The sequence below is a fragment of the Lissotriton helveticus genome, chromosome 6, assembly GCF_964261635.1.
Source record: "Lissotriton helveticus chromosome 6, aLisHel1.1, whole genome shotgun sequence".
Taxonomy (NCBI): Eukaryota; Metazoa; Chordata; class Amphibia; order Caudata; family Salamandridae; genus Lissotriton; species Lissotriton helveticus.
The window spans coordinates 2,038,415,941-2,038,443,150 of record NC_136067.1 but is presented as its reverse complement, the minus strand read 5'-3'; the positions used below and the strand labels follow the sequence as shown (position 1 = coordinate 2,038,443,150).

Here is a 27,210-nt window from a genome sequence, read left to right as displayed (position 1 = left end):
GCAGGTCATATTTCTCTTGCAGCGCCAAAAAAGGAACAAGTACCCCATCTTCGTAGAGGTCGCCTACCACCTGGATACCCGCCTCCTCCCAGCTCTGCAACTGCGACCAATCCCCGCCGTGAGGGAGTGCTGTCAGCATCCCCAGGGGTATCTCCGGGGCATATGGGCGTTGCTCCCCCGCTCGGCACCGAGACCGGTTCCAGCAAAGTCTGAACGTCCGTTCCTCGGGGGTCAGATCTCTAAGAGCAATTCTCTGCTGTAAAGCTATATAAGCCAAAACATGGTGTGGGGTGCCCCTATCTCTCTCATTCTCCGGACCGCGATATACCCTTGCCACCTCCTGCGTGAAGATCTGCAGTTGAGCAGCCAGGTAGTAGAGTTCAAAATCGGGTGCCGCCAGTCCCCCCTCGTCCTTCGGGCGGGTGAGTGTCGCCAGTGCAATCCTGCACCTTCCCGTCCCCCATAGGAAGGAGGTCACCTGAGACTTCAGTTGGGGAAAGAAGGTTCTCGGTATCCAGACAGGAAGGGTGCGAAAATAATATAAGAGGCGCGGAAGGGCGATCATTTTCAATAATGAAATGCGCCCAGTGACTGTCAGCGGGAGCGTGGCCCAAAAGGCCATGCTGCCCTTCAGCGCTCGCATGCATCTACCTATATTACCCTCCAGTATGTCTGCCGCCGCATGGTATATGTGTACCCCCAGATACTTCAAGCAAACGGGCTCCCACCGAAGCTCAGGACGGTGGTCGGGTCGTGCTGTGTCCTGTCGCAGGGGGAACAGGCAAGTTTTGGACCAATTAACCTTCAGCCCTGATAATTCCCCGAAGCGCTCTAGTAGGCGTTCCGCGCCCTTCAGTGCTTTCGGCCTGTCTTCCAGGAATAACAGCAGGTCATCCGCATATAAGGAGATGAATTGTTGACCTCCCCTGCTATCTATGCCCCGAAAATGCTTACCCATGCGGACCTCAGCCGTGAAGGGTTCGATCGCCAGGGCGAACAGGAGGGGGGACAGGGAGCAGCCCTGGCGGGTGCCCCATTCTACCGGATATTGGTGTGATACAAGGGATCCTATTCTCACTCTAGCCACCGCATACAGTACTCGCGTCCACTTGATATAGCCCTCCCCCAGTCCAAAGTGCTCCATGGCCTTGTATAAATATTCCCACTCCAGGCTATCAAACGCCTTCTCAATATCTATCGATAGAACCAGGGGCGTCAGGGCCTCCATGTTCGGACTTTCCACCAAGCGCATAAGTCTCCTTATATTGATTGTCGTGTTTCGGGTAGGAATAAAACCCGACTGGTCCGTGTGGACTAGGTCGGGCATGTGCTGGAGGAGCCTCTCTGCTAATATGGCGCTCAATATTTTATAATCCGTGGTCAACATAGATAACGGCCTGTAGGAGGCCGGGCGTTCGCTCTCTCTCCCTGGTTTTAGCAGTGGGATCACTAATGCTTCGCGCATAGACTGGGGAAGACGGCCGGCTTTCCTGGCCTCATTGTATATCGTTTGTAGCCTAGGCGCTAACAAGTCTGCTTATTTGCTGTAAAATTTAATGGGTAGCCCGTCTAGACCCGGCGTTTTGTTGCGGGCCATCCGTTTAATCGCCCCTCTAATCTCTCTCAGTTGTATGTCCCTCCCAAATTCGTCCGCTTGTTCCTTCTCTAAGTGTGGCAATTGAAGGGCCGCAAGAAAGACTTGAATGTCGTCCTCCCGTCTCATCAGCGCGCTCCTATATAGGTCTGCGTAGTAGCTCTGAAACCTGGCCAATATCTCCATCTGGGAGTATTGCAATTGTCCCTCTTCGCCCTCAATCGCCAATATCGGAGAGCTACGCCTAGCAGGATTGGCTAGCCACGCCAGTAATGCTCCAGCTTTGTCCCCCTCAACGTGGGCCCCGAAGCATATATGCTTTGTGATCGAACCTGCGGAGGCGTTCTACTTCTACCGCTACTGCTTCCTTGGCTGAGTTGAGCCCCTCCTGTAACTCTGGGTGCCCCGATCTCGCTTTCTCCGCATCCCTCAGCTTGGAGTCCGCCTTTCGTAGATCCTCTAATAGCACTCTCCGCACACCCACATGTTTCCCTATGCATTGCTCTCTGACTACCACCTTAAAAGTGTTCCACTCCATCACTCTAGAAGTCGTGGACCCCTCGTTCTCCGCAAAGTACTGAGTTATACCCTCCTCTAGCTCCGCGTGGAACAGCGGACCTTCTAATGTCTCGGGGCGCAATCTCCATGTCGGGACCCTAGATGTCTCCGAGACCCAGTCCAGACCAATCAGCAGCGGATTGTGATCCGAGATTGTCCTGGTCAGGTATTCGGTCCACGCCACCGTCTGCATTACCACTCGAGAGCACAAAATTGCATCAATGCGGACATGGAGGTCGTGGAGGCTCGAAAAAAATGAGTAGTCTCGCTCAACTGGGTGATGTGTGCGCCATGCGTCTGTCAAACCCCAACGCTCCTGCCAGTCTAATCTGCCTTTCGTGAGGCGGTGCACAGGGGAATCTCCCAGTGGTGGGTGGGATCTATCAAGTGTCGTGTCCGCTACTGAATTAAAATCTCCCCCAATTAAGACTGGTCCCGCTAGGAAATGAGCTAGTGTCCCCGACAGGCCCGTGAAAAAGGTAAACTGGTCAATGTTTGGTGCGTATAGGCTACACAACATTATGTCCCTGCCCCGCAGCCTGCCCTTCACTGCCACATAGCGTCCTTCCGGGTCTATTATTTGCCTGGTCGCCTGGAACGGCGTACCCGCCCTAATCCATATTAAAGCCCCCCTAGCAAACGCTGAGTAAGTGGTGTTAAACAACTGCCCCCTCCACCTCTTTTGTAGCGCTATCCCCTCTGATTTCGTGAGATGTGTCTCCTGCAGCAGCGCAATATGCACCCCCCTACGGACCAGATAGGCATGTACCTTGTGTCTGCGTGCCATTGAGTGTAGCCCCCGCACATTCCAGGTCATACACCGCACCCCATTTGTACTAGTCATTGTTCCGTGGTATAGTCTCATTCACAGTTCTGTGGTGCCAAGAGTGGTGGTGTCTCCCCAACTAAACTCCAAATCGTCTTGTAAGTCCCTCATGTTTCAGAGCCAATCTTTGCCAAATATAGGAAACAACCCCAACAATACCCCCCGCCACCCCCCCAGAATAGGCCCCAATATCAAGCTATCAGTACCCATCCAAACTAAGTCAATCCCCTCAACTTCCTATCTAGATCACGGTCGTAACCGTGAGTGCCTTAAGGGCAATCGGGTTGTGGCCTAGGTCCGAAGATAGAGACGTCCGCCCACCCCGTCCCCACTTGTTAGCAGCGGTCCGACCTCCCGGACGATGACCCCCCATCGCAGTACCTTACAGTTCGTGAATTCTTTCTTCTGCAGGAATGTCCCCCTGTCGTTAGGCGCGTATCAATTGTTCAGGATCTCCCCAGACGTTTGTGGTGTCACCAGCGGGCCCTTGGTGCTGCGTGTCTCCGAGGTCTCCGACTCCGACCCTGTGTCTTTAGTATCCGAGTTCGAGCCCCTTTGCGACGGGGAGGCGCCCGATCTCGATAACGATTCTACTGCCTGCAGTGCAGCCTGCCGCTCCGCCTCTGTCTGGGACGCCGATGGTTTCTTCGACCCCTGTCGTCGCCAGCGCAGCCTCTGTGATTTACGCGTTTGCGTCTTTGTTCGCTCCCTCTCCTCTTGGACTCTGGCACCATCCGTGCCTGCTTTATACGTTTCCCACCAGTCCCAGGCATCCGCCGATGTGGGAAAGAAGTGTGTCTTGTCATCTAGGACAACTCTTAGTTTAGCCGGGAAGAGCAGGGAGTACCGAATGCCCTCGTTTCGCAGTTCACGTTTTATTGATAAAAAGGAGGCTCGCAGTTTCTGCGTCTCGAATGTGTAATCAGGGAATAGGGTCACCTTACTGTTCGCTACTTGGAAAGGCCCCGCATCGCGGGCCCTCTGAAGGAGAAGGTCCCTGTCCTTGTAGTGCAGCAGTTTGGCCACGACTGGTCTTGGGGGTAGACCAGGCTTGGGGGGCCTAGCCAGGACCCAATGAGCTCGTTCCAGGGTAAAGAATGGCGATAGGCCTTCCGGCGCCACTGTGGTCTTCAGCCAATTGTCCAGATACCCACTCATATCCTCCCCTTCTGTTTTTTCTGGCAGACCTACTATCCGAACGTTACTGCGCCGGCTTCTATTTTCAGCATCCTCTGCCCTCCTTTCCAGCGTTTGTATCCTGCCCAGGGCGTCCATGAGCCTGTCTTCCATGTTTTTGTGGGCTGGGGCTAACACCTCCATAGTGTCTTCCACCTCTTTGACTCTGTCTTTGAGTTTGTCGTGGTCAGCTCTCAGGAGTCCCAACCCCGAAACCACCTGCGCAATATCATGTTGCAAAGCGTCTCTAGTTGCCGCAATAGCCTCCAGGATGCGGTCCTGAAGCTGCTGCAAATCCGAGGGTCCCGCAGGTCCACTGTCCGACATCTCCGGGGTCGCAGCTCCCTCGGTTTTACCTTTGTTTTTCACCATGGTGTAAAGTCGGGTCACGCACCAGTGTTCGTGAGCTGCAGGGGCTACCTCCAGGACCACGTCGTCTTCGTTCTTACGGCCGTTTCAGCCACAGGACGCTCTCTCCTGTCCCTCCGGGATTGAGTATTTCGCTCCTGCACCCCCACGGCTCTGCGATCTTGTTCGTCAGTTCCAGGGAAAGGAGTCCCGGGCCTAGGTCTCGCCCTGTTCGTGGTGAGAACCTGCTCCTTGGCGGAGTCTTCCCAGCAGGGGGCCCGCTTCGTAGGCGCAGTCCGTTCCGCCCTAGGGCCCCTCAGCAGATCCGAGGCCGCGTTGCGGTCGTCTGCAGCCCAGGCCGACCACACAGGCCCCAGCGTCCGCTCCGCGCTCTCGAGAAGTCAGATAGGCCCCCAGTATTTCGGTCTGGGACCCCAGTTCTCCTCAATGTCTCTGAACATGGGCGAGGGTCCGCCACTGTCGCCGGAGATCAAAGCCGCAAGCCCCTCCGTTTAACTCGCAGTACAGGGCCCCCTCGAAAGCATCCGCCGTCCGGCCCTCACTCACTGCTCAAGTCCATGTGTTTCGGGTGCTGGGCCCTCCGCGGCCAGCCTTCCCAGCCTTCCCGCCCGGTCAGCGGCGTCAGCTATTCCGCCATAACCTCCGCTTTCCGCGGGTCGGCTGCAGATCCCCCGATGTCTCTCAGTACTCCCTGTTGGCCCAAGATAAAGTCGCTATTACGTGCCACGGGGCACCCTCTCCTCCTTTGGGGACAAGCAGCAACCCCTCGGGGGCGGTCTCCTTCCGTTTTCTGGTCCCCTGCAGACCCCGGCAAGCCCCTCGTTCCCACGCTCGGCGGTGGAAGCCGCCGGGTGCCCCCAGCGGGCGGGTCCGACGTGCAGTCTCCTCCCCGGGCACAGAGCCGGCCAGGTGCTCTGCTGCCCCCTGGGCATCTCCCGCCGTGGTTCTCGCCCCTCAGCTGCACGGGAACAGGCGGCGCCTCGGTCGCACTCCCAGCGGGCTAGGGATTAGCCGGGCATCTGCCGCATCCGCACCTCAGCACTCTTCCGTGTCTCTTGCCGCCATCTTGACTCCGGGGTTTCAGCTCGGTCCCAGCCGAAAGTCGGCGCGTCTCTCAGGGGTCTCAGGACTCACCCCAACGTCGTCCAAGCCCTTACTCTGCTGATCGGTCGCTGCTCCCCATCTGCTTGGCTTCCGAATCAGCGCCTTCCAGACAGATGCGCTCCTCAGTCTCTCCCGGCATCCGAGACGTCTGCCATTTTGCGCGCCTCCGCCGTCCGACTTGCAATCGCCGTTTTCGCAGCTGATAGGGTAGCATCCCGCTCCACCGACCGCACTGAGGGTGCAGCTCAGGTTCACACTGCCTCCGGTGTGCGAGTGGAGGTTCTTGCGGGCGTCGCCGCACCGTTTCACAGGATAACTGAGGGGCTCAGGCGCGGAGCTCCGAGCTCACGCTTCCATTCCCTTTGGCTCCGTGGCCTGTACTGTTTGTTCTTCGATAATTACAGGACTCCTGTCTAGGTTGGGTTGAGCTACAGGTAGGCGCTGGACATCCAGTTCTGTATAATGTGCAAGCAGTGTTTGAGGTGCTCGATGTCTAAAGAAGAGGAGACTTTCAAGCAGATTGTGTAATATTGGTGAATCTTGATGCTGTTACCTGTGAGCAGACAACCAATCAGCTCCATCTATAGGTTGAAGATGACAGAAGACAGAGTGGAGTACTGGGCGACTCCTCAGCTGCTAGGGTTCTTTTGTGAAATGGACATGCTCATTTGAACAAACTGGTGTTGATTAGAAAGGTAGGAAGAGAACCAGTGAAAGGTCCTGCTGGTGAATCCCATTTGAGACTCCATGGTGCAAATGAGGGTCAGCTGTGTCAAAGGCAGCTGAGGGGGCCAGCAATATCAGTTGGCGGGCTCATCTTCATCTGTGGTCAAGAAGGCATTGTCTCTGGTGTGTAGGATTGTGGTCTCCATGCTCTGGTGTGATCTCACGCCAGACAGTTTTGGTATAGGAGATGTTTAGCATTGATGAGGTCTTGTAGCTGAAGATAGACTGTTTTGCAATGCATACTTTTCTTTTAGAGTTTATTAGTCCCTTGTCTTCTTTTGGTGCTTCAACCATTCCATATAGCTCTTCCTCAAACCAACGCATACCAGTGGTTTTTATTTTAGCTAATTTTGTTTAGTTTCTATGAAAGAAACCTCCTGCCACAATTGGGTAGATTTAAAAGGGATGCCAAGAGGTGGAAGACATTGCCACTAACGCTAATAGGCAGGGCTGCTCTATTTAAAATGATGACGCTGCCCGGGTTGCTCTATGTCCTGCAAAACACCCCTTACCCAGTTCCGCCAACGTTCTTCAGAGCAGTGGAGACTGGACTACGATCCCTCCTTTGGAAAGGAGGGGCAGCACGGATCTCCCTACACAAATTACAAAGAGGCATCTATGAGCGAGGACTGGCGATACCAGCGGTAAAGCTGTATTACTGGGCCGCTCAGCTGACCACAGTGAATGACTGGATGTTTGGGGACAGAACAGAGCCTGCCTGTAGAGTGGACAGAGTTTATATGGGGTCCAGAGGCTGTGCACAGTTTCTATACAATAAAAGAGTGTATAGGGACCTACCGACACACACACAGATGGTGGTTAAAGCCTGGCGAGAGGCATTGAAATATTTGGGGTGGGGAAACAGGCTGACGGCGATGCACCCATTGTGAGGGAACGACCAACTATAGGAGGTATACCTGCAAGCTTCTGAAGCCTGACACCACGCCTTAAGTCCTGCTCTGCGCCTATTGCAGGTGTGAACACGACATACCTACGCCACGGCAATCTTTGTGCCCGCGTGCAGAATCTGTTTCCCAGTCCCTGTCCTGAAGAGAACCTTGAATACTTAGGTTCGGAACGCGTCGACAATACCACCCTGTGGCTACAACAAAGGGTGCCGCTAGGATGTAAATCATACCACCACTCTGTATCCTAGCCTTGCAACCCTATTTAACATTACACCACAGGCTTTCGTTGACAGGCAGGCTTGTTTTTGATCTCAACCCCGCCTGTCACTTGGTTTTTTCAATCTCTAGGACTGGTTCCCGTTTGTTTGCGTATGGATTAATCTCTGCACTGTATATAATTGCAATTTATTTGAATTATTATACATATGTGATTGTCTTTTGGTGTGTCTAACCAATCTTTTGTTTGATTCTTTGTTATAAATTTGTAAATGTGTGCATTTGTAGATACTGTATATATGAACCTTTTGAATTGACAGTGGTTTTGTTTGTGCTTGTGTTTCAAAAAATTGCTGATAAATGTAAAAAATAAAAAATAAACTTGTTTGGAAAACTAAATCCAGTGGTCACATGGTACAGATTGACTGTGTGTCTGGGGAATTGTTTCACGAATAATCCTGTCCAGCCACCTTGTTCTGTTTTTCCTTTTAACTATAGGAGGTAGGCAGACTAAAGGGTTCATAAAAATGGGAATTGTTGGGACTTTTAAAAACTCAGCGATATATGGAGGCATCAGGCGTTTGTGCAGTTTGATATTCTCCAAAGAGAGTATGAACTATGACAGGGAGAGTGGCTAAGATATCTGCAGTTCGGCCATGCTATACGGGGTTATGTCCGGGAGGGTGAAGTACTAGCAGAAGCCTCCCCGCGGAGGATAAACTCCTGATGGAACCCTTAGAGAAGAAAGCGATATCACTGTATATAAAAAGCTAGTGGATAATGCGCCAGACCCCTTGGTAGCACTGAGAGTCGCGTGAGCAGGAGATGTCGGACTGATAGACGATGAGGATTGGAGGGTTGCCCTGCAGTGACTGAGAGAAGTGGCAATCAGTTCCCGTTTCAGATTAATCCAGATAAAAGTCTTCCACCGTACTTACTGCTCCAGCGGACTTCTGCACCGGTTGGGTAGGGTAGAATCAACCCTCTGCCACAGGGGTTGCGGCTAGGAGGGACCGTTCTACCACCTGATATGGGAATGCCCACAGACATACTAGAGTAAAATAGGAAGAATCATGGCTCAGGTAGCAGAGGTGGAGGTCCACTTATAGCCTAAATGGTTCCTGTTACTGATCGCAGGAGAGGTGGCATGGCCGAGACATACCGGGATCTGACTGGCGTTAGCAGCAGTGGTAGCCAAACGTAACTTAGCTAGGAGCTGGGGTGCTCGTACCCTGCCAAAGACTGCAAGATGGATCTAGACTGGTGCTGGTTGACAGAACGTGCTATTCACCATAACAGAGGCTGTCAGAAGACATGGGAAAAGGTTTGGCGACACTGGCAAGCTTATCAATGGTTGTAATAGGAACCATGGACTAATGAGAGGTCAGCGTCACTTGGGGGGGATACTCGCTTAGGGGATAAATAAAGTGATGGTCTAAATATGTGGACAATGATATTTAACTGACGTACTGCTATTATATTGTTGACAATAAAAAGATTTTTTTTTTAATTGTTTTGTTTTTTATTAAGGGGAATAATTGATTTGAGACCTTCGCGAGCATTATATTATATACCTCTGCTAGGATTATCAGATTTTAAGAGCACATAACATTTTCCTCATCGGGCAAATGTTGTGCAGAGGTTATGTGTTCAGTGACAGAAAGTAAGAAATTGCAACCATTTTTCTGAGCAGAAACACACTGCTCAGTCTCATTAGGACTTGAGTCTTTGATATTAAAGACCATTCAGATGTTTTGCTCGCCTGTCTCTGAGAGATTGGAAATACCAGTATCGCCTCTGTAACATCATCATTGTTGTGGAAACAGGGCCCCTGGGACGGAAAGAGCTGATGCAGAGGTTGTAAATACAAAACAGTAATGGTGAGACATAAGACCCCAGGGGACTACCAAAATAACAGATGCTAGATAGAAACATGACTCCTCCAAACAGACCTTAGTTAACCTATTGGTTTGAAAAGACTCAAACCACTTATTAGCCGCGTTTGACACAGCCACAGCTTACCTCTAAATGGTAAAAAATCAATAGACCAGGATAACAAATGCTGCAGTCAGATACAAAAGCATCTAAAATGCAGGAGCTACAAAATTTCCAAGACAGATGACTGGACATTTAGGGGGCGATTATGATGGCGGACGGACCTGAGTCTGTCCGCCACCATAGAGTAGGAGGGACCGTCCGCAGGGGCTGCGGAGGTCCCTCCGTGCAGATTAGGATGTGACCGCCAGGGTGGCGGTCACATCCTCAATCTTTAACATTGCGGCGGGTGCAGCTTCAAGCTGCACCCGCCGCAATATTAAAAAAGCATGCACGGCATTTGCGTGCACAAAGCAGCAGGCACCGCGCGGTGCCCGCCGCTTTGTCCACGCAAATGCAGGGGGGTACCATAGGTACCCCCCATGTGCACCCCGTCACCAAGGGGGCCCGCAGCGGGCCCCCGAAGGCAATCTCCGTATGCTTTTCCACAGCAGAAAAGCCGCCGTGGAGAAGCATATGTTTTCCGCTATCCTAATATGGCTGGCGGTGTCTGACAGACACCGCCAGCCATGTTAGGGCTTTTCCGCCGCGGTCGGAAGGCGACTGCGGCGGAAAAGCAGCGGATGGATTTTGAGACCCACCGCCATCCTAATTTGGCGGTGGGTCTTCTGTGCCTCCGCAGCGGTTTTCCCGCATCCTCCGGGCCGGCGGTGGCTTCCACCGGCCCGGAGGATGCGGGAAAACCACGATCCTAATCAGGCCCTTAATATGGTGGCCTGTTAGCCTCTGTTGGGTAGCACAACAGACTGAAGATTGGTGCTTAATATCCTCAGCTCTTTGGTAGCCATCTTTCTATCAGTTTTAATAAGAAGTTTTTTTCCAGAATAGGATAGTAATTCTATAATTCCAAGGAACCCAATAATCCTTTCTTTAGTACATGGGCGCTTTTGCTGGTGTTTTTGTATTGAATTTCGTCAAATATATTGAGGAATAAAGTTTTGCATGCTTTAGAAATTCCCCCAAAGCACTGGTTCACCAGTCTGGGGTTATCAGGCCTGTGTTCTCCATATTGTTTTATCCCTGAAATGATGTAGATCCCTTTTAATGTAAATACCAAAAAGGGAGAGAGAGAAATATCGCGTGGATTCGTTCTCCCTGGTTGATATGTATAAACAAAAAGAATCCACAAGGAAGTGACAAGTGTTCTCTACAATGGTTGGGAACACAGAGTGTTTTTAAAATACCCCTCACACACCAAAAGGACCCTTGGTGTCATGCTTCATCATTGGGGTCTTCGCACCCCTCTACGGGATGCGGCGTGCTTCTACCTACGACTGCGCGGGAGCACTTTACCAATGACGATGCATGGTGCGTGTGAGGGTTGGATGTGAGTGAGTGGTGGGTTATGTGTGAGTGATTTAAAAAGTACCTGGCTCGTGGGGTAAACTAAAAAAAATGTAATGGGCCCCCGGGCTGGTACTGTTAAAATGGTGAGATTAGAGGTGTTTATGTAACGTTATGTACAATACCTCTTGGGTGCGTCAACATGTTTTCGGAGATCAACTCCTTCTTCAGGACAGGGTGCGCTAATCCCCACCTTACTCACGTTTTTCTATGTAAAAATATGGTTTTATTTACAGAAAAGTGAAAATGTATGCAGGCTAGAGTGTACCTACAGTGATAATATCAGAATAGGATAGTAATTCTATAATTCCAAGGAACCCAATAATCCTTTCTTTAGTTAATGGGCGCTTTTGCTGGTGTTTTTGTATTGAATTTCGTCAAATATATTCAGGAAAACATATATCCCCCAAAGCACTGGTTCACCAGTCTGGGGTTATCAGGCCTGTGTTCTCCATATTGTTTTGTCCCTTAAATGATGTAGATCCCTTTTAATACCCCAATGTCCACCTTTGGCCTCTTTATACAAAATGTACAAAGGATACAGGCTTAGCTGTCAGTTTATTTTAATAAACCCTTGAAAAAGTAAAACTCTTCTGATCAGTCCACCGCATTCAAGGAAGCCTGTTTCGCTTCCTTGCCCAACATCTGACTCGCCTGGATTCTCCTAATAGACAGGCTAAACAATTTAGGGTCGCATTTTGTTAATCATTTTTTCATGAAGGCTCCAAGCTAATCAGGATTCATGTCATTGGCATTTCTATCCCCTTAGGCAAAGACTTCACCAATCCCTTACTGTAATAAGGAAAACAGAAGATTGTTCCTCACTTTTCCACTTTCAAGACTTTAATTCCCGCTGCTGGACCTTTCGTGTAAATTGGTTCCCAGGATCCAAGATGCAACTAATTAGGAAGTCTGGTCTATATACAAGAAACAGTATTGTGAGTTGATTTCAAATCCTTTTAGGTCCATACATTGGCACCTAGTCATCACTTGTGTGACCCTGCTTGGTCTCTATGATGATACTTTTCTTTTCTGCACATTGATCTTAGATCAATTGATTACATGTTCTTGGAGGTCCCAGGTTGAAAAGTAGCCCAATAGTGATGCTATGTTGGACAATATTGGCTGGTGCATTGGTTACTCCTGTTTGCCAAGAGCTACCCAGAAAGTGATCACCACCCACCAGTGCTTAATTTGTGAAAGAAAGAGTGCTGGTGCCTGAAGCTCTGCTCAGAAGCCCGTGGACGGTACAATTAAATGTCGGTGCGTTGAATACCAGGGCTGGTAGTCTTAAGTCCACCTCGAGCCTCCTGAAACCACAGCTAGACACTCCCTGCCCCTTTGGCTTTCTTTTGCAGGTTCCTGTTTTCTACCTTTTTGACAGTTTTGCTGTCTTTCTCTTTCTGATCTGTGTGCTTTTCCCTATCTTATTTTTGGTAAATATCTAATGTGCAGAAATAACTGCTGGTGCCCCCCACCAGCCACCACAGGCTCAAATTAGGCACTGCCACCCACAGTAGCTTGTTAGTAGAGGCCACACCCCCTGAAAGTCACTATTTCCTCGCTGAGCTAACAGACAGGAGGTCTCTTCTCCTCACTACATTAACACACGAGAACTTATTGACGTCAACCATGACCTAGTGAGAACCTTGAAAAACTGCTCGTGGAGCCACAGAACCAGGTGCAGCCACAGAATTGACGACAGCAATTGGCACACTTATGTATACTATGCATTAGCTCACCCCTGTTGTGTCAGTGCTCTTAAAGTGTAAAAAGTAGCAAATTTAATTCATCATGGAAAATAATGCCACGCGACACACTTACAACACAAGAAGTGACATCTCAATTAATAAACAGAATGCATCAAATAAATGGCTAAACCTTTTAGCGGGGGGCGATCCGGAGGAGGGGCTAGCGGTGTGCGAACCATTGATGACTAAACACAATACGGCTCCCTTGAGCTTTGGGCCGACGGGCTCTTGGACGACGCACCTGCGTGCCGGTTCTGGCATCGAGGCCTTTGACGGTTGTGTGGCGGCCTCCTCTTCCACCCCTAACGATCTTTCTCTACTGATGAGGGAAGTTATCCCGAAACCCGAGACATGTCTTGGGCGATATCCTAAAACCCGGGACATGTATCGGGTCTAGAGATTCATCAGTCCAACAAGTACCGACTTGCACCCACCTGGGTGATCCACTAAAGCACTACAAGTACCAGAGTCCCGAGGGGCGATCCGGAGGAGGGGCTAGCGGTGTGCGAACCATTGATGACTAAACACAATACGCCTCCCTTGAGCTTTGGGCCGACGGGCTCTTGGACGACGCACCTGCGTGCCGGTTCTGGCATCGAGGCCTTTGACGGTTGTGTGGCGGCCTCCTCTTCCACCCCTAACGATCTTTCTCTACTGATGAGGGAAGTTATCCCGAAACCCGAGACATGTCTCGGGCGATATCCTAAAACCCGGGACATGTATCGGGTCTAGAGATTCATCAGTCCAACAAGTACCGACTTGCACCCACCTGGGTGATCCACTAAAGCACTACAAGTACCAGAGTCCCGAGGGGCGATCCGGAGGAGGGGCTAGCGGTGTGCGAACCATTGATGACTAAACACAATACGGCTCCCTTGAGCTTTGGGCCGACGGGCTCTTGGACGACGCACCTGCGTGCCGGTTCTGGCATCGAGGCCTTTGACGGTTGTGTGGCGGCCTCCTCTTCCACCCCTAACGATCTTTCTCTACTGATGAGGGAAGTTATCCCGAAACCCGAGACATGTCTCGGGCGATATCCTAAAACCCGGGACATGTATCGGGTCTAGAGATTCATCAGTCCAACAAGTACCGACTTGCACCCACCTGGGTGATCCACTAAAGCACTACAAGTACCAGAGTCCCGAGGGGCGATCCGGAGGAGGGGCTAGCGGTGTGCGAACCATTGATGACTAAATAAATGGCTAAACCTCACTACAGTCGCTGCAGCGGAGTAGCAGTAAACTCATCAACTCAAGGGGTCGTTACGGGGGCTTCGTCTGAGACGAGATTGCTTTCTGAAGTCTCTACAGCCTCCAGTAGCTGCTCTACACTCTATTACTAATGCTTACACCGGTGCTACCATGACATAAAGCTGCGAGAAAAGGTAGCAGAGATTTACTTTCCAGTGTAAACTGGTTTGCACTGAAAAGGTGGCACTTTCACAGTGCAAATCCATGTACACCTCTTTGAGTCAAGGGGGTGTTACTGGTAGTGGATCACCGCTGACAACCGTAGGAAGTAAAGCCCACTCTACTGAGATTGCCTAGTGGAACTTTACGTCAAAAGCTAATGCCTAGTTGAAGCGGGTACAAACAAGGGAGAATGTATGGATCTTTCCCAGAAACTAACACATTGCATGTTTGCAGCAGTGCACAGCAAACATCCCATACATCTGCACTTTCTGCGTCTACCCATGCACCTGTACTGGAAGGGTATATTCCAGTAGAAATACTGTATGCAAAGCTGCCTGTTTGTGTGCAGGCTCAGGGCACAACACTAGCGGCTGGGCAGTCTTGATGGATATAGCTCTGTGCTGTGTTTTTCTCTTCGCGCACCCAGTACAGCAGATTTGGATGCTGTGCTGCATTTCATGAAATCTTTGTAAATCAGGCCCGGCTGTGATATGTGGGTGATGGTAACAAGCACATGCCTTCGGCAGCCATGTTGGGGTCAGGCATAACCGCTTTCATCCCTAGGTTTCTTCCAATATGTAAGAAGCAAAAGCACCCTATCAGGGCTGCTTTTACAGTCCAGCAGATACAAAGTAAAATGGGAAGTTGTGCAGTGTCTGTGGAGTTGTAAATCATGGCAGAAAGATGAACTTCATGGAAAATGAAGCAACTCATAATGCATAACCCTCCTTCCAGGGATAAGAAGCACATTATCTTCTGCATAACTAGATGCTGAAGATCCTTGCAGCTGATTATGCTTTCCCTTTCTATTCCCTGTTTTCCAATGCTTTGTGTGCCCACCCTCAGGTTAGAAACATCTTTGTTTGCTACCTCTGTTAATGTGTGAATAAGAGAAGAGGTGGCAGGCGCGTGCCACCCTCCCACAGGGTCTGAGCGAGAAGATGTCCCTCTGTGCTCAGACACAGTTTTTGTGCTCAAGAGGGAAGGATTTGTTTGCTGCAGGTACAGATGTGTGTGGGTGGAGCCACAACACCCTCCCTTGCTGGTTTTGAAGGAAGGCAGACATTGAGTCGAAATTGAAGCAATAATATTTTTTGCACTTGTATTAAATGAATACAATACAAGTATCATATAATTTTCTTATTACAAGCAGGGAACAATGTCGAATGGACATGCAATAAAAAAAAATAGATATCAGGTGTTTACATGGTGATAATTGACTTTATCATATTTTATACATGGGATAATGTCCCTCCAAATATACATTCAAGGGAATAACTCCTCCACCATATGAAGGTTTCTGCTTTTATAAGCTCACAGAACTCGGAAGTGACATGCAGTATATTTTTAATGTATAGTTGGTGCTCTTTTATTCCTTATAATATACAGGACAGCCCCTTCTCTTTTCCCTCTTTTTCACAGTAGCTTTTTGCTGTTTTACAGTTTCTCCTCCCTCATCTTCTTGTCTTCCTACTAGTATTTCTCACAGTTGACTAAGCATTTGTTCGTTTTCTCCTCCCTCTCTTCATTTCCCAAATACTTTTATCAATGACTTCCATGCAATGCTGTTTCCAAATATGAATATGTTTTCTCTACCTCGCTCTTCTTTGCCACTGCCCTGTATGTCTCTCAGCTCTGTTTTCATATCCCCGCTTCACCACCTCTCTGTAATCTGTTAAGCACAAGCGGCTATCCGAACAGAAAGGTGTGTACATGCCCTTGAGAAGTGTTGTGTACCTCCAGCAGGGCAGGTGTGCTTCTCAGCCTCCCAGGCTTTGTCGTCCATATTTCGCGTCCCCTCACAAACTCAAAGGGAAAGCCGGCCCTCATTGCAGGCTGCTGGGAGTTCCCAGAATACCGTAGTTCAAATGTGGTCAATATCAATGCCCCTACTCGCTTGTAATACATTATTACCAGTGACGAGTGGCATGTTATTCTTATTACAGTAGCACTCCAACACCAGAATGTGTCTGTATTTAGAAAATAAACATCAAGGGGCAGATTTAGAATTACTGGTGCATATCAGCAGGGATGCGCCAGTTATTGTACGCCATAACCTCCGCCACCATGGATCCGCCGCATTTACAATGCGGCGCACCGTGGGGCAAAAACGGCGCATTGCTGGAGTTGCGTCGCAAGCGCGACGCAGCTCCAGCAATGCTCTGGGGGCACCTATTCTTACAATGCTGCGTCAATCCTTACGCCTGCTTCAAGCAGGCACAGGGTTTTGACGCAGCATGGGCCCAAAAGTGACTGAGTGAAATCTTGTAGATCTCATCCAGCCACATTTAGGAGGCGTTCCTGTGCCGGAACGCCCCCAACTTGCGCAGGAACGCCTCCTTCTGGCGCAGGGATTTACAACGTGACGCACCTCCCAGATGCGTCACGTTGTAAGTACCCCGCACCATGGCGCATCTTTTGCACAAAAGTGACGCAACGGTGGCGTAAAAGGGGCGCAAGGGGCTTGTAAATCTGCCATATGGGTGGGCTGATGGGATTCATTTCCTTTTTGTTGTACACACTTTACAGGTAGACACAGAGTCCGTCACATTTTTCTTTGCCCGTATTAGTTGTACAGACCATTAACAGTCCTTTTGTATTGTTATGCTTGTAAATCTGCCCCTAAGATTTTACATGGTGATATAAAGCTCCAAAATATTATGACCTCACGGAAGAACCAGAAGATGTCTTCTGAGGGGAATAGGTGGATAGGATGGACATGACTTACCAGATAGACTAAAGCCAGATTCATGGAGGTCTCTCATGCCGCCGTGCCGAGTGGTGGGTCGGATAGGCGTATCTGCAAGTGGACTTCCTGTCTCTTTTTTCCCAGCATGCACCACCACTGCTACGTCGCCTTGGTATGGGGTGCGCTCCACTCCTTTGATATTGAGGGTCTAGAAAGGAAAAATAAAATCACATACTGCTGATTTAGTGCTGCATCAAAATCTGCAACGAAAATGTCCCCAGTAAGGAATATGATGAGTGTGAAAGCGAGAATGACATGTGTGCACGAGACACAACCTACACGTTTCATACTGTTCCATTGGTACCTCCCAGCCTTCTAGGCCAGGACATCAGCCAGCTTTTCTGTTTACAAAGCGAGGCACTGGCAGTGTTTAATGTGTAAATAAATAAGTTTCTGGGCCCAAGGGATTGCTCTTGAGGCCACTGCTGCTTGTACTTGCCATTGCTCCACATGCCAGTATCAATGCTTCCTACTAAACACCACACTCCTTTAACTTTGACAGTTTGGACACTTCTAGGCCACCAGAAGCAGTAAGGATGACCTTGACGTGGTAGAATTATTTTTAAAATGTGCATTTCATTGTTAAACTGATGTGCTCCACTCACAGATAGGCAGACAGCGCTACCATGTGGAGGACTGTCATAAGTAAGAGCTGGTGTTAACAATTAAGTGCTGTTGCCAAACACTGGCACAAATTAAGCACTGGACACTGGTAGGTAAAACGTCCAGGAGGACCTGACATTCAAATACAAATCCTTCTCATTCACAAAACTGTGGCTAGCATGCAGTTCCACCAGACACTGCTCCAGGTGTTTGTGTAACCATGTGGATCTGCTCCCCGCTTCACTTGCAGTGCCATGGACACTGTGTGAGGGTAGATTATGTATCTGGTGAATTAACATTTAATAGTTTGTGTCCAGTGTAAGACAGATGCATCATGAAGCACAAATGACAACGGAAGTGACGCCGCACGAGCGCCCGGAGGCGCTTGAAAGAGCGGAGCGCCCAGAGCTCCGGCGGGACACTTTCTTTTTCCTAAGCCGTGAGGTGAACGGCCATCGAGGTCAGCAGTAAGCAGATAGCCTTCCGCTATAGCGCTCCAGCGCTCTACCGACGCCGTGAGGGAAACGGCCAGCGTTACCAGCGCTCAGCCACATAGCGCTCCAGAACAACAACTCCCAGGTGCCCCGGCGGCGGAAGTGACGCCGCACGAGCGCCCGGAGGCGCTTGAAAGAGCGGAACGCCCCTCGCACTCGCGAGTCGCGCGCGGGAGCGCCCGGGAGAAGCCCGGGACAAGGGCGGGACAGTCTTAGACAGTCCTAGACTGGCCGGGACTGGACTGGGCAACCCCTCTAACGTCTCCAACACAAGCAAGTAAGCAAATCTTTTTCTTTACTGACTTTCCTACATAGTGTCATCACGTAAGGATTTATACAAGTACCCGGTGTGTACAGGTAAAGCTTATATAATCCCTGGTCAATTGACTACATATTCTTAATATGTCTAAAAAGAATTCTAAAAAACAGCCTCCTGCTAGCTCTAAGCCTACAGTCAACTCTAAGCCCATTGAAAACTACATGCTTCAAGTCATTACCAAAATAAATAAAGACAGAAGAGAATCATTGGGATTAAGTCAGTCGCCTGACTTACAGTTACTAAGCCCAATTCAAAGTCCTCAACATTCAGGTTCTCTAGTACTGGATGATACCCCAAACCTAATAGACATTACGGTTCATCCTACTCCAAATTTGGACGATCAGATTAGTCTCAATCTGGATGATGCCGCTAATGCTTTACAACTAGACCAAGGAGTAAACACTGATCATGACCATGAGATCCTGGTGCATAATGCTGATGATTTACTTTCTCCTGAACAGGAAACTCGACCTACAAGGAAAAACAGGAGAACTCATCAAAAACGGATGGGGCTACGTTCCAGTAATAGGAGGAAAAATGTTTCTCCAACAGGTCAAAACAAGTCAAAAACTTTAGATGATGGTGATAATAATGTCCTTGATAAAAGCAATCATGGAAAAAGCTATAACGAAGATGATTTGCTTCAGAAAATAGCAGACATTATTGATTCCAAAATCCAAACTATCATAAAGCCTTTGATCGCTAAGATCGATAAATTGAATGCGGAGGTAAAAAAGATGACTACTCTTCAAGTTAAAGCTGTGGAAGGGGCTGAGACGGTCAATACTTTAGTGACACAAATGGTAAAATCAATTGAATCCAAGGCAAAGAGCCCTATAGAAAAGGAGATAAGTCCTATGCTCCCAGAAAGCACAGTCGGGAATGAAACTCATCCTATCACTCGACCTCCAAACATTGCCGGGGTATCAGGACCGAAAAACTTGCCATTAAACTGTCAGGAAACAGATCCCCTCCAATTTATTGAGGAAGCGTCTCCTGTGGTCCTGGTTCTGGCAAATGTTCCCTCGCCAGCAGATGCACAACCTGAAACATCGGAATCTTTGTTCAGCAAAGCCCTCCATTGGTTAACAAACAATATGCAAATGGCACCAGGAGGTAAACATCAACTTGCGTCTGAGATTAAATCCACTAAGAGGGTGGCGTGGATTGGAAATCGACCGAAAGTATTTAAGGGAGATTGTGTTTTAGTGACTTTTTTCCATCCAGGTGTTCTGCCTAATCTTCTAAAACATATCAATCCCCCCCAAAGAAGAGCAGGATCTGTTGTTCCCCTTACGTTAAAATTCTTTTACGGAGAGCAAGAGAATGTGACTTTTCCTAGGACCCCCGGACCTATGTGGAACACTGTGAGAAACAACAGAGGTCAAGGTGTTCCCCAAAAAGACTGGGGTATGGTTCTAGGTAATAGATATGATGCTTTATCAGGGCTAAATGACTGTGATTGACTGGGTAATAGTCTTGAAAATTTTCTAATTCCTGTTGTCACTTATGAGGCTAGGGAAATGGGCACCCGTTTAAATACTGGATTAGCTGATGTTCTGAGCAATGGAAGTAGCACTCAGGTCGAATCTGGTAATGTGATTAATGTTGAACAGTGTATTGAATGTCCCAAACTCACTTTAAATAATGATATACTTGAGTCATATGAGATTCTCTCCCCTGAATTGGGTACTATAGAAGGTAATGCATGTGAATATCTTTTTACTCAGCGACATGGTAAAGGTTTAACCAACATTACAAAACCTATCAGTGACAATGTTGACATACAAAGTACCTTGTTGTCATGGAATGTGGCAGGGCTAAAAAACAAGATTTTATCACAGGATCTGCTAAATTTCCTGGATTCTAAGGATATAATCCTTTTGCAGGAGACCTGGCAGATAGAACCGGATCCAATCCAGGGATATTTACATTATTTTACTCCAGCCACCCCGTGTTCAAGGGGAAGGGCAAAAGGTGGCTTGGTTACATGGATCAAGCAGAAGAATGACTACACAGTGTTACAAATAGATACCAATAGTCCTGATATATTACTGGTCAAACTACAGCGACCGCCAAGTAGGGACATTTTTATTTTTAATATTTACTCAAGGGGCCTACCGGGTGGCAAATCCACCAAGGCGGTCGAGATATTGGATATACTATTAAATCAACACTGTTTGAATGCTGATATCATTATTGGTGGTGATTTTAATTGTTGTTTTGAACCACTTGACAACCAGGATGTTGACCTCACTACCGAAGAGGACTTCATTTGGGAAATCCCACAGCTTTCCCTGATACCCATCAAAAGATGGACTGAGGCTGCATTACAGTTAAAGGTATTATGTGTCGAGTCTGGGTTGAGGGCCACTAATGGAAGAACGCCATCGGACAAGCAGGGCGCCCCTACTTTCTCTAATGGAACTACGCAAAGCCGTATTGATTATATATTAATTAATAAAGAGAATTGGGGGAAAGTTCTTGATATGAGGGTTGAGACTAGGGTGGAAAGCGACCATGATCCACTGATTCTAACCTTTAAATTGTTCGATCTGATGGCAAATGAGGAGGAGAGGGAAACTGTCCAGATAAACCTCACTAACGACCAAAGACACATTAGATGGGCAATTTGTGCAGCTAATGAGGAAAGCATGGTAGCCATAAGGGACTTTACAATTTTGGCCATTCAAGAAGTCCAGGATACACTTGAAAATAATACCCCGATAGCTGAAATTAGCAGGATCCACGATAAATTTTTTAACAATTTAAAATCATTTTTTCTAAAGAAAGCTAAGAAAAAGCCACGTAGACCAATTAGAAAGGAGGATCAGTGGTATGACAAGTCCTGCAGGACTGCCTATAGACTATTGTCAGATGCGGTAAAATCTCGAGACAAAACTAAAATAAGGGAGGCACGAGTTATGTACAAAAAAGTGCAACTTAGTGCAAAAAGGGAGTGGGAGGAAGGCTACTGGAGGGACCTACTTGATGCCAGTAGGGAAAGATCCATGACACCCTTCTGGAATATCGTCAAATGGGGAAGGGGCTCTAGTAGAGGAGAACCCATTAACCATGTGCTACCAGAAGCCTGGGTATCCCATTTTTCTACCCACTTTTCTGCTGAGGATGAAGTCGAAGAGGAATGTCTAGCTTTTGAAGATATCCTCGAGAGCCCTTTAGTCTTTTCAAAAGATGATATCTTAAAAACTCTGAGCTGTATACCTAAAGCCAGAGCTCCGGGCCTAGATTTTATCCCTGCAGATTTGTTTATGCATGACAAGGATCTATGGGCCACCTATATTCAGCTGTTAGCCAATGCTATCGCAAAGGGCTCGCCTATCCCTGAGACCTGGAAGGGAGCCGAGATTATCCCCATCTTTAAAAAGGGGGCATGCTCGGATCCAGGCAATTATAGGCCTATCAGCCTGATTGCATGTATGCAAAAAGTTGTGGCAAGACTATTATTACAGCGAATCCATGGGTGGATAGATGACAATGATATACTATCTCCCCTGCAGGCTGGTTTTCGTAGTCATACCAGCACTATTGATCAAATTTTTAGATTTGTTTTATTATATTGGCGCACAGTTTTATTAGAAGGCGGGATGCTTTTTGCAGCTTTTGTTGATTTAAAATCAGCTTTTGATTTAGTTCCCCGCCACAAACTGTGGAATATCTTACACGATCAAGGCATTCCAATAGAAATCCTGTCTTTATTGATTAGGATGCATGAAAATAGTTTCGCACAAGTCCGATGGAATCAGCGGGGTAGTACTACTGAGAAGTTCCCTATAGCGAGGGGGGTACGTCAAGGGTGCGTGTTGGCACCAACTCTCTTCTCGCTTTACATCAACAGGGTGATCGGCTATTTTGAACAAAAGCCCACGGATGCCCCTAGGTTGGCAGGAAGGCCGATCCCCCTGTTGATGTTTGCGGATGACACCTTGCTGATATCAAAGACGCAGCAGGGGCTACAAAAGGCCATCAGGGTGTTTGAAGGTTTCTGCAAGGATCATGGCCTTGTAATTAACACCAGCAAAACCAAGTTTATGGTTATGCACAAACGAAAACACATTAGAGGCAGAGTTATTATGGATGGGGTTCAGCTTGAGCAGACCCAGGTCTTTAAGTATCTTGGCATCAATCTGGCTTACAATCTAGATTGGAAACACCATACTAACGAACTAGACACAAAGCATGCTCAACTTGCAGGAGCTCTCACAAAGGAGCTTTTTTCATCTCACACTAAACCAATTAGACCTGTCTTAAAAATCTACAATGCTAAGGTGGGAGCAGCTGTTCTTTATGGAGCAGAATTATGGGGGTCCAGTAATCTGAATAAGCTGACGGTTGCACAGAATAAATTTCTCCGCAACATTACTGGGCTACCAATGTCAACCCCATTGATACCTTTAAAGTATGATCTGGGAATCTACAGCTTTAGTGACATAGCCAAGTATAGAATTGTGGCCTACTGGAGAAGGTTATGGACAACTCCGGAGCTCTCTCAGTATGCCCAAGGCTTCCTGGAGGTGAGATCCCTAGATACTGCTAATAAGATAGTCTGGTTGAAAGAGGCTAAGCTTCTATATAGGGCATTGGGCCTATCCCAAATGTGGGATGATCCACTAAATAGTGTCTTTCCATCAAAAAAGATACTTCGTGAACTCTACTGGAGTATGGTGGAGATTAAGTGCTTTAGGAATCACATTGACCGTTCTTTTACATATGACTATTTGGAGCTCAAACACTCGCCGGCCCTAGAATTATACTGGGATTGGATTACGGTCCCAGGGGATCGGAAGAGGTACCATCAGATGAGGGTGGGGACACTCCCACTGAATGCCCTAACAGCGAAATGGTATAAAGCACAAACTCCAAGGTGCCCCTTCTGTCCGGACCATAATGAAAACATTGGTCATGTGTTATTTGCCTGCCCCGAATATAGAATACCGAGACAATCATGGCTCAAACCAATTTGCATCCAGCTAGGTATAAAGACGTCAAATGAGGCTGTCAGGATTTTAAGAACAGATCCCTCCCAGCCTGTTGTTATAGCTATGGCAAAGTTCCTTCACTGGATGTGGATAATTCGGGCACGCAAAATCTGTTTGGAATAAGTTAGGATCTCTATTCGATGCCGCACAGTCTGCACTTATTTTAGTTTCTCTTAAGTTACATTTTACGTGATAAAATATGTAATTTCCAACATATAGTTGTTGTTTTTTATCCTTGTTTGATTGGATTCTAATGAACTTAGCTGGATATTTTAAGATTAGGCAAAAATGTAAATAGGATGTTGTAAGATTGTGTAAAGATGTAAGTAGTATATATAGTAGTAGTGTAAATAGCATGAGATAGGAAGATTTTTAATATTTTGCTTTTTTTGCTTATTTATTATATTAACTGATGTGGATTCTGTATTTCTGTGGGGTGGGGGGATGGGGTGGGATAAAAAACAACGCATTTTGTTTTGGAAATTGTCTTTTATGATTGAAATATATCGAATAAAGACTAATTAAAGTGAAAGTGAAGTGACAACAAAATGATATACCAAGCAGATTTACATTATGACACACATAGACAAAAAGACACACACGTGTACACAAAAACACAGACACACATACATTAGGGTTAACTATGATAAGAACAATACAAGATACAGCACACCTCTACCTCTCTTACAGTAAATATTGAAGCAAACATACAATTTACAGAATTATGAAGTGTTTGTTTTGATTAATTCTAAGCTAAGTGCTGCATTTGAATAGTAAAGCAGTAGTCCTCTGCCTGTCCTCTGCATGTCCTTTACAAGTTGACAGCACTTTGGTAGGGTGAAGGACACATGCAGAGGAAAGCTTGCACTGGTATGCCTCACCTCGCGACATCCTCTATCCCACTAACGCCACCTCGCGACTGCTATGTCACAGTTCAGTACCAAATTTAAGAGAGGGGCTATTTTTAATCTGTGTCTCATGCATAAAAATGACTTTGGCACTGCACCATTTCCATGACTTTGTGCTCCAACGTTGTCACCAACGTTACGTGAATGATCGATCTGCCCATTGGTAATCCCGATGAGGCTGGTCCAGCCCTGTCGAAATCCTCAGATCCCTTAATCCTGTGCAAACCACATGGAGATTTCCTCTGCTGCCAGCAGCTATAATCTCCAGGTGAAATACTGGTGACCAATAAAAGCACTCAGGGAATTTGGGACTGCAATGTCTAATTTTCCCAGCAACGCCTCATTTTTAAGGGCTAATTTGGCCTTCTTGTGCCCACTTGTAAACCTTGGTAACTCTGCTCCCTAGTGGCCGATGCACCTGACATCGATAACTCTGTGGATGGGGTTAGACATAATGTGACAGTCATTGGTGTGCTCATAATGAGGCTCTTTTAAGGGCACCCCCCCTATGCCGTCTGCTCCATCTTTATCTACTACATTCTCTGTAGAAGAACACTATACATCTCTCCTAGACCTCTGTTGCATCATCATCTATGTTACACTTCTTGATAGAGGTTTTTCTTCTTTTAGGTAACTCTTTTGACCTAGCTTCTCCACACTCTGGCTCTTCTCACTTCTGTGCTCCATAATTGCTTGGGTTCTGGCCAAGTGTACTTTTCATTGTACTCAGAGGGGCAGATTTACAAGCCCCTTGTGCCAACTTTACGTCACCGTTGCATCACTTCTGTGACGCAGCGGCATCATAAACAATGCGCCACGATGCAACATATTTACAAAGTGACGCATCTAGGGAGATGCATCACGGTGTAAAGCTGCGCTACATTATACCTGCGTCAGGTATAATGTATGCAGGGTGGGCGTTCCATCGTAAGGAAGCCTCGTAAAAATGATTCAGTGAAATCTACAAGATTTCACTGAGTGACTTTTACGACGCCACTGCGTCAAAACCTTGCGCCTGCTTGAAGCAGGCATAAGGAGTGATGCAGCATGGTCGGAAGAGGCATTCCTGACCATTGCTGGAGTTGCGTCGTGCTGAAGACACGACTCCAGCAATGCATTGCCTTTCCGACAAAACGGGGCGTCACGCATCTGTCTGTCCTTGTGCCACGGTGCGCAACATTGTAAATGCGGTGCTTCCATGGTGGCACAAGGTTATTTTTCCGTCATGCAAATGAACTGGCGCATCTCTGCAAATAAGCGTGGATGCGCGCAGTTCTTTTAAATCGGACCCAAAGTTTTGTGGCCCATGTTATCACCAAGAGTACTAAAAGACACTTTAACATATTCTATACCCACATCGAGCCAGCATCCTCCATGCAACGCTGACGTTGTAAAGACCCCATGACACCCTGACAGCATCCTACCTTCTCTCGCTGCACCATCTTCTTGTATAGGTAGTCAGGGTAGGTCCTGAGTGGAAAGAATTCGCCCGTTCCCTCTGCACACATGAAGACGCCGTTCTCGTACACCACCCTTCCGCGGCTTATGGTCACCAGAGGCACCCCGTGACAGCGCAAGTTCTCGTACACATTTGTGTCACCGGCCTGCACCTGGGTACTAGCAGAGATGGTTCTGAAATGGTGGAGAGGGGACATGTGTCATCATTAAGGTGAACAGCAGCTCCTTTGAAGTCCTACAGTTAAAGGCTGGCCCTCAAGTATCTCAAGAAACCCCACTTACATGGCCCATCAGTTAATTCATCACTGGCGTCTCATAAACCTGATTTAGTCTGTATAAATAAAGTGTAGGACTCTCATGTGGTACCACTGGCTTCTCTGTACATTCTCAGAAACAAAAGCTGACTGTGTTATGAAAAGTGAATTAACGGTGCATTATAACTGGAAAGGGCCTTAGGAACTTTGAAACTATGGGCTATTTACACAGGTAAATATACTGTATTTTAACTAATACTCTAAGGTGCAAATCTACACTTTTTTGCAATTCCCCACTTCTTAGAGTAGATCTACGTGTCTCTACTCCCAAGTACAACCTCCTGCAACAGGAGTTATAAGTGTAAAGTTACTATCAGTAACTTTTCACATGTGTGTGCAGGTCTCTGACACAGAGGTGGAAATCTCCCTATGGGGTAGGAAAGTGTAGAAAAAATATTTAAAGGTTTCTAATTCTTTAATAAAGTATTACAAATATTTAAATATAAAATTAAACATCTATACTAATATTATAAAGAGAGAGCCCAAACCTTTGAGGCGTATAATCTCAGGAACCACAGCACCAATCACAACACCCAATACAGCGTTGGAAAGGACAGTTGCAGCAGATGGACATAGGCTATACAGCTGCCCACCATACACATTAGAAGGGTAAAAGAACCTTAGGGGCAAAGTAGTCCCTTGTGGGCGTGGGCGTTCTGCTCGGGGCGTTGTCCTGGCGGCGTGTGCATACAGCGATGGGCGCGGCATTCCGACATTAAAACGGCATTCAGAAAAACAAAGCCTTCACACTACTTCCTTGTGGGCGTGTGCGTTCTGCCGGGGGCGTGGCCATACAGCGATGGGGAAGGCATTCGCGTGCATTCGCGGAAAAGCAAAGCCTTTACACTAAATCCTTGTGGGCGTGTGCGTTCTGCCGGGGGCGTGGGCATACAACGATGGGCAAAGCATTCGTGGGGCAATCGTGGAAAATGGGCCGGAAATCCTGGATGCGTTCTGGAGCCGCCACACACCATAACATATTGCTAGGGTTCTCAGGCGGGGGCTGAGGTGAGTCAGCGTACCAGCGGTGCTCAGGCGGGGGCTGAGGAGAGTTAGCATACCAGCGGGGATAAAAAAAAATAAACAGGCTGCTCTTTCACACACGTGCAGCGTCGCGTGCAGGCTGTCACGCACTGAACTCTCAAGAGGCTGAGGAGAGTCAGCGTAACAGCGGGGATACCCGGACAACGTCAGGACGGGCTGCTAGTATTTTAATATAAATGTAGAAAAATTTAAATATTTATCATTAACCTAGCACTAATAAATTGAAACATAATATCATATTAACTCAGTAAATTAATTGGGCATTAAATGATTAAATTCGTT

General features: G+C 47.7%; 1 protein-coding gene across 2 annotated transcripts in view; it reads right to left on the bottom strand.

The window, feature by feature from the left end:
* Nucleotides 1–27,210, bottom strand: part of DPYSL5 (dihydropyrimidinase like 5) — a 322,370-nt gene that overhangs the window by 13,094 nt on the left and 282,066 nt on the right. For both annotated transcript variants that reach the window (XM_078647171.1, XM_078647170.1), the window contains exons 11-12: nucleotides 25,537–25,744; nucleotides 16,768–16,936 (exon numbers count right to left, since the gene is read on the bottom strand). In XM_078647171.1, coding sequence (XP_078503297.1) covers nucleotides 16,768–16,936; nucleotides 25,537–25,744 — 377 coding nt within the window. The remainder of the gene's footprint in view (nucleotides 1–16,767; nucleotides 16,937–25,536; nucleotides 25,745–27,210) is intronic.